Below are 7,628 nucleotides of genomic sequence, written 5' to 3'. Positions count from 1 at the left end.
TCATTTTTTGTGTTCCTGAGCCACCTTCTCCGTGTATTTACTGAAACAGTCTGACACCTCTCTATGCATTTGAAACAGGAACTTGCTTAATTCGCCCGCTCCAGTTACCAACTCAATAAATTTGGTCAGTGTGTCATTCACGTCATCCTTCCTTCCCTTCTTGTCTAATTCCTGCATTTTCTGGCGGAGGGCTTCCTGCGCCCTCTTGAACATTTGCTCGGTGTAACACTCCCATCGGTTGTTTTCAGCCACCTCTCTCAGCTTGTCCACTAACTTTCTCACTTGATCTTGGACTTTGTCACTATCAACATCAATATCACTGCATTTCTCCTTTTCACACCCAAATTGTGTCTCAATGAAACTCATTATTTCATCTCTATCCTTCGGTTTCAACTCTTCATCTTCGTGGGTGATCAAGGGTAAAAAGTAACGCAGCGACTCGTCACCAAAGAACTTCCTAACGAGTTTCATTCGCTCCACGTCGTGTCTTTTAAAGCCGCTCTCCCACTCTTGCACGAACAGAAACACATGGGGACCAGGAGAAAAGATGGATGCTGTCGTTCCTTTCTGCATTTCCTTTGACACTTCAGTGTTTTCCGTCTCGTCGACTTGACTTGGGCTGTCTTCGATCAGAGTCTTCACCAAAACCATTGTAAAGTCTTCCTGCGCAGCATTTTCTTTCAGGATGGCTTCAATTTGTGAAGTCAAGATTTCAGTCTTTCCAATGAAGACAATCCTCAGCTCCTTCGGCCCTGTTGGAGAATTTATATTGACATATATCATTATAGTTATTATTCTTATTAGGGATGCAACGATACCAATTTTTTCAAACCGATACGATACCGATACTTGGATCTGAGTACTTGCCGATACAGAGTACAAAAACCGATACTTCTACCACACACATACACACACACACACACACACACACACACACACACACACACACACACACACACACACAAATACAATTAATTGGAAGACAGGTTTTATTTTATTCTCTGCCGATAAAAAATAAAATCTTAATAAAAATGACCACAAAAAAATTTCAAGTGAAAAATAAGCACTTCTGTTAAATTATTGCAGAGTCTCCACATTGTAATTTAACAAAACATCACTGAACTATTGGCACTGTCTCGAGCTTTCAGAATAATAAATAAACACTTCTGTTTGGAATAAAATAAATACAAATTAGGTTTGCGAATAAAATAAACTTTTAAATTATTGCAGAGTGTCCATATTGTAAACAAACAAACAAAATAACTATTATTAAATAAATAATAAAAATATAAAAAATTATAAAATAAATAATAAATAAAATAATAATTGGCCCCCTAGTGGCCAATCTAAAAAACTACAACAGAAATGACAAGCCACCCTCTGATTAATGAAATAAGTTAGTATCGGTTAACTTTTACGAGTATGAGTACACACACATTTTACAGTATCGGCCCCGATACCGATACCAGTATCGGTATCGGGTATCCCTAATTCTTATTAATAACTATAATGACATTATTATTCCATGTAAGTTCTGTTGCAGTCATCTGGCTTTAGGAGTTCTCAACTTATACAGCGAACTGTGAAAAGCGTTGGCCGCCTTGCTGATTTCCTATTTGTTGTATGTTTTTCACGCTTAAATGTTTCAGATCATCAAACAAATTAAAATATTAGACAAAGATAACACAAATAAACACAAAATGCAGTTTCTAAATGAAGGTGTTAATTATTACGGTATTTGCATTAACTGGCAGTGAGTCTTTTACAGCTGTGGAGGAATTTTGACCCACTCATCTTTGCAGACTTGTTGTAATTCAGTCACAATGGAGCCGCCGTTTGACTGTCATGCTACAGCATCTCAATCGGATTCATCCGATTCAGGTCAGGACTTTGACCATCACACCAAAGTCTTCATTTTCTTTTCTTAAGCAATTCAGAGGTGGACTTTTTAGGGAGATACACCTTCCAAAAAGTCTATTTTTGTCTCGTCAGTCCACAGAGTGTTTTCATAAAGGTTTTGGGGATCATCCAGATGTTTTCTGGTTCCTTTTGCTCAGCAGTGGTTTTTGTCTTGGACCTCTGCCATGCAGGCCATTTTTGCCCCGTCTCTTTCTTATGGTGGACTCATGGACACTGACGTTAACTGAGGCAAGTGACCTGCAGTTCTTTTGATGTTGTTCTGGGGTCTTCTGTAACCTCTTGGATGAGTCCTCGCTGTGCTCTTGGGGTAATTTTGGTCAGCTGGCCACTCCTGGGAAAGTTCACCACTGATCCATGTTTTCACTGTTTGTGGCTAATGGCTCTCACTCTGTTATAAATGGCTTATAAGCTTTTCCACACTGAGCGATCTCAGTTACTTTGTTTTTCATTTGTTCCTGAATTTCTTTGGATCGCGGCATGATGTCTGACTTTGTCAGGCAGGTCCTATCTAAGTACATTCTTGATTGAGAACAGGTGATCAGGACTGGGTGTGTCTAGAGAAACTGAACTCAGCTTTCCAAAAATGTGACACACCACTGTTAATTTATGTTATAACAAGGCAAGGAGGCAGTCACGTTTTAACACAGGGCTATGTAGGTTTGGTTTTCCCCCCAAACACCCAAACAAAATAATAAATGCCTTAATTTAAAAGTTACATATGTGTTTGTGTCTGTCAGCTTTAATTTAATGTTGTTTGATGATCTGAAACATTTAAGTATGACAGGAGGGAGATGGGAGATCCACCAAAAGCTCTTTGTATTTTGTATGACTTTGCTCTTCTACGTGATTGGCTGATGAACCAATAACAAGGACGAGAGGCCAGTTATACCACATACTTTGTACACTGCCTGCATCGGGCAGCAGGGCTCTGTGCAAGCAGTCCCTGGACTGAATCAGATAGTGAACGTGTCTCGTCTTGTTACCTGATTACTTTCACCTGTTTCTACCTCGCTGTGTTTGGCCTCCCACGTACTTAAAGCCTGAGTTTGAACGTGCTCATCATTACTATTTGCTTTTGTCTTCCTGTGAATTTTTCCCCACTTGATTTGTTGATAATGTTTGCTGCCAGTTGTTTGAATTCATCGTCGCCAAAATAAAGGTTCGTTTTTATTTATTTACTATTCAAATCTACACTTAAGGTCCAAACCTTTCACTACACATGGCAAATGTTTTTCAGAGCATTGAAGATTGTCACACTTTAGTTTACTGGAATACGATTACATTTTAAATGTAAGAGAGTCCCAAAATATTATAATTACATATTTTTTAAATTGATAAACGTCAGAAATTAGATTTAATATTGAGTAATCAAGGCTCAGTGAACCATTCTTTAATAGTGAATGTAATTTCTTAGTAAAAGCTCAAAAGATTTTAAACCATTAAGTAGAAAATTAATCAATTCAGCAGTGCAAAGAAATCAGTCTACAGCTGAGTTATGAGTCTAACAGCTGTTCTATCGAAAAACAAAAAACATCCAACTAATTAATTTTGTCAAAACAATGTAAAATGTTGCAGCTATTGTTTGATCAAAGCTGTTAAAATGAACATGTAAGCTGCTGTGATACTCTACTGATACTGACCACATCTGTGCACTTTTATTTATTAACAGTCACTTTGTATTGGAAGTTAGACCCTACAATAATATCATTTACATGGTTTTGCTTTATTTTGATACACTGGACATTTTTGGTGTCAGTTCACGATAAAGTTATCAGACAGAAATCTCTAGACTTTTATGCATATGCATGAATGAGTAATGTAACAATGTAACAATGTAACAATGTAACAATGTAACATAAGCCGGTAATCGTGAGCTGAAGCAGCATGTGTGTATTGCTGGGAAGTTGGGTCAACAAGACTAAAATAACTAAAACAAAGACAGCAAGCTGACATTTGCAGGTGAAAAAGATTAACATTAAAATATATAAAAGTGTAGGATGTGCTGTGATAAGTGAGAAGTTTCTGGTGGGTAATAAGACCTGAAAACAGTAACAGGAAGAGAAACGGCATTGCTCTGCTGGTTTACAACCTCAGTGTAACTAAAATATATTTACCAGAACTGGACATGGTTCCTGGTCCTGGTTGATCTCAGAGGTCTTGGGAGAGTTAGTGTAGTTGTAGTTTGTACAGTTTGTTTTCAACTGCCTTTAGATCCCTCCCCCTAAAGACAGGGCATCTGTTACCTCACTGGTTTGACAAACAGCCAACCAATCAGAGACCAGAAAGCAAAATCTGTTATTCAAGACCTTACATGTGAGGAGAAGAATTTTAAACCCTATTCTGGATTTAACAGGCAGAAATGTGCTCTCTCTTTCTAGTCCCTTTCATGCTTTTTCATTTAAATTCAATTAGATTCAATTTTATTTCTATAAAGCCAAATCACAACAACAGTCACCTCAAGGCACTTAATACTATAGTGTAAAGAGCCTACAATTATATAGAGAAACCCCAACAATCAGACAACTGCCTGTGAGCAACCACTTTATGTCTTTAAGACATCCCTGCAGTTTAATTGGTGTGTGTTATCTGGCTTCATGGACAGATAGAGCTGGGTGTTAGGTTTATATTGTGGATTGTCATATATGCTTAGTTTTATAGTCGATTGCATAATGGTAGGATGTCTGATCCTTAGCACTCTGCAAAGACTCTGTGTGCCTCCCAGAGTACTCTGGGACACAACTTGGGGTCATGAGAGAGGTCGTACCTTCTCTTACCGATTTATGGTGTAGGAGGACACCGACTCTGTGTCTGGTTAAGTATAGGAGCCGTTTGTTTAAGTGAACTGCTGGACTCCCTGGTGCAAGTAGGTGTGAGGAGTCTTCACAGGGTCACATCTTGATCTTATTTAAGATCGAAGAATTAATCAATGGCAGGACTTCTTTGAGCAGTTTTGTAGGAATGGGGTCTAAAAGACACGTTGATGGTTTGGAGGAAGTAATTATTGAAGTTAACTCAGAAAGATCGATTGGAGAAAAAGAGTCTAACTTAACATCAATGGTACTAAGAGTAGCTGTAGATAATATTACATCTGTGGGATGATTATTGGTAATTTTTTCTCTAATGATAAAAATGTTATTTGTGAAGAAGTTCATGAAGTCATCACTAGTTAACGTTAAAGGGATGGTTGGCTCAACAGAGCTCTGACTGTTTGTCAGCCTGGCTACAGTGCTGAAGAGAAACCTGGAGTTGTAAATAGACCAATTTCATATCACTGGCCTAAAACGTAACAGAAATCCCAGTTAGTCCCATTGCCTTCTGTTTGGAGCTTAAAGCTGAAACACTTTCATCTGAAAAAGTAATCCTGAAATGTGTCTGTCAAACACAAGTTTCATATATTTGCTTGTTTACAATCTAACACACACAATGAGCGTTACACTGGTTTTGCAATTTTGGATGGTCTGATTTTTTGGTGAATTTACTTTTTTTGTGTCCACCTCTGAGAAGATTCTGTAATTCTGAATGAAACTTGTTCTTTTATAGATGTGTTCAGATTTGCAGATGATCAGTTAAGAAGTGCATGTAATTAGCAGCACTTGGCTGGTACTTACCCTTTTAATTCCTGTGGAAGCAGTAAGGGTGGCCTTAGTTTTTCCAATAATTGAAAGTGCAACATGTGGTAAAAAAATTTTGTGATGACAGATGTGTGATATTGACATATTTGGATAAATAAACATTTGATCCTCCTTGAACTTATGAAGGTCTCTCGGATGAGAGACCTTCAGCCTGTGGTACAGGCCTTCAAGCTGGCTGCAGTTAAACCTTTACTCAAAAAGCATCTCTAGACCCAGCAGTCTTAGCTAATTATCTCCAACCTTCCTTTCATATCAAAAATCCTTGAAAGAGTAGTTGTCAAACAGCTAACAGATCATCTGCAGAGGAATGGTTTATTTGAAGAGTTTCAGTCAGGTTTCAGAGTTCATCACAGCACAGAAACAGCTTTAGTGAAGGTTACAAATGATCTTCTTATGGCCTCTGACAGTGGACTCATCTCTGTGCTTGTCCTTCTTGACCTCAGTGCAGCGTTCGATACTGTCGACCATAATATCCTATTAGAGCGATTAGAACATGCTGTAGGTATTACAGGTACTGTGTTGCAGTGGTTTGTATCATATCTATCTAATAGACTCCAGTTTGTGCATGTAAATGGAGAGTCCTCTTCACACACTGAGGTTAATTATGGAGTTCCACAGGGTTCAGTGCTAGGACCAATTCTGTTTACATTATACATGCTTCCCTTAGGCAGCATCATTAGAAGACATAGCATACATTTACACTGCTATGCAGATGACACCCAGCTCTATCTGTCCATGAAGCCAGATAACACACACCAATTAGTTAAACTGCAGGAATGTCTTAAAGACATAAAGACCTGGATGGCCGCTAACTTTCTGCTTCTTAATTCAGATAAAACTGAGGTTATTGTACTCGGCCCTGAAAAGCTTAGAAATATGGTATCTAACCAGATTCTTACTCTGGATGGCATTACCTTGGCCTCCAGTAACACTGTGAGGAACCTTGGAGTCATTTTTGACCAGGATATGTCCTTCAACGCACATATTAAACAAATATGTAAGACTGCGTTCTTCCATTTGCGCAACATCTCTAAAATTAGAAATATCCTGTCTCAGAGTGACGCTGAAAAACTAGTTCATGCATTTATTACTTCCAGGCTGGACGACTGTAATTCATATCTTCATCACATTCAAGTCAGTGTGTAGCAGGAACCTGCCCACAGCTCATGAATGTCAGCAGATTACTTTTCACACTCAGCTCTGCTAACAGACGTGTACTTTTGTACGATGATTAAATGATTAAAATGCTTATTTTGTTTGCTATAGTCTCAGATTATTCATATCGCAAATATTAAATGTAGCTTATCTTTTTACACGTTCTGTAAAATGAATGAACACAGACATCAAAAAGGTGTTGAAATGATTCTGAAGAACGTCTCAGTTCTCCCCTGAAATTCAGATGAAAAACGGCACAGTGTTTGTTTTGTTGCAGCCTTTGTCTTTGCCCTTTTTCCAGGGAAGTGTGTTAACATGTCAGAGTCATGTGACCGAATAAACCTACCTGTGAGAACAAAGACAACTATTTCCTGCAGAACACTTTTAATAACCATCCATGTAAGACCCAAAAGGCTGACATTGTTCCGTCATTGTGCAAATGTTCTGTTTATACGGTTGGAAACCTGCAGTAAAAAGTGAAGCACCACTTATTTTCTGTGATCTTTGTTCCTCCATCACTCAAAAGCACTCCAATTTATGTACATGAAGGCAAATTATTTCATACATGCTTCATGAACTGTCCTTGTGTGTGTACATTAAAAAAGCATTTTGTGTCTGTGTTGTTGCAGACTGTTACACAGTCAGCTGGTTCAAACCACACGTCTCAGTTCTGTCTTGAACTTCAGATGAAAAACAGTTTCTTCAGTTCACAGAGCATGGCAGGATTGTTTACTCTTATAGATAAAATCTTTTGTCGTTGCAAGAAAAAAATATTTTAGGCGTGTCTGTGCTTGCCTTTGGACTTTCAGAGAAGTGTATCAGCATACCGAACATGCAAGAACAAAGACAATTATTTCCTGCACACTTTTTCTTTCCTTTTAAGAACATCCAGCTGCTCGCACTGAACATGCAGGTTGATGC

The 7,628-nt window shown here is 38.3% G+C and overlaps 1 protein-coding gene across 1 annotated transcript; it reads right to left on the bottom strand.

Annotated features, from left to right (window-relative positions):
* Positions 1-4,066, bottom strand: LOC148103053 (uncharacterized). Its single transcript, XM_087840388.1, has 2 exons — positions 4,035-4,066; positions 1-752 (listed from the first exon to the last, which is right to left on the bottom strand). The coding sequence occupies exons 1-2, from the start codon at positions 4,045-4,047 to the stop codon at positions 1-3; spliced, it is 765 nt and encodes a 254-aa protein (XP_087696514.1). The 5' UTR covers positions 4,048-4,066.
* Between the last annotated feature and the right edge of the window lie 3,562 nt (positions 4,067-7,628).

Source organism: Neolamprologus brichardi, chromosome 4 (assembly GCF_056152115.1).
Source record: "Neolamprologus brichardi isolate AB-2024 chromosome 4, ASM5615211v1, whole genome shotgun sequence".
Classification (NCBI taxonomy): domain Eukaryota; kingdom Metazoa; phylum Chordata; class Actinopteri; order Cichliformes; family Cichlidae; genus Neolamprologus; species Neolamprologus brichardi.
The sequence above is the reverse complement of the archived record's forward strand: the minus strand, read 5'-3'. Positions and strand labels throughout refer to the sequence as shown.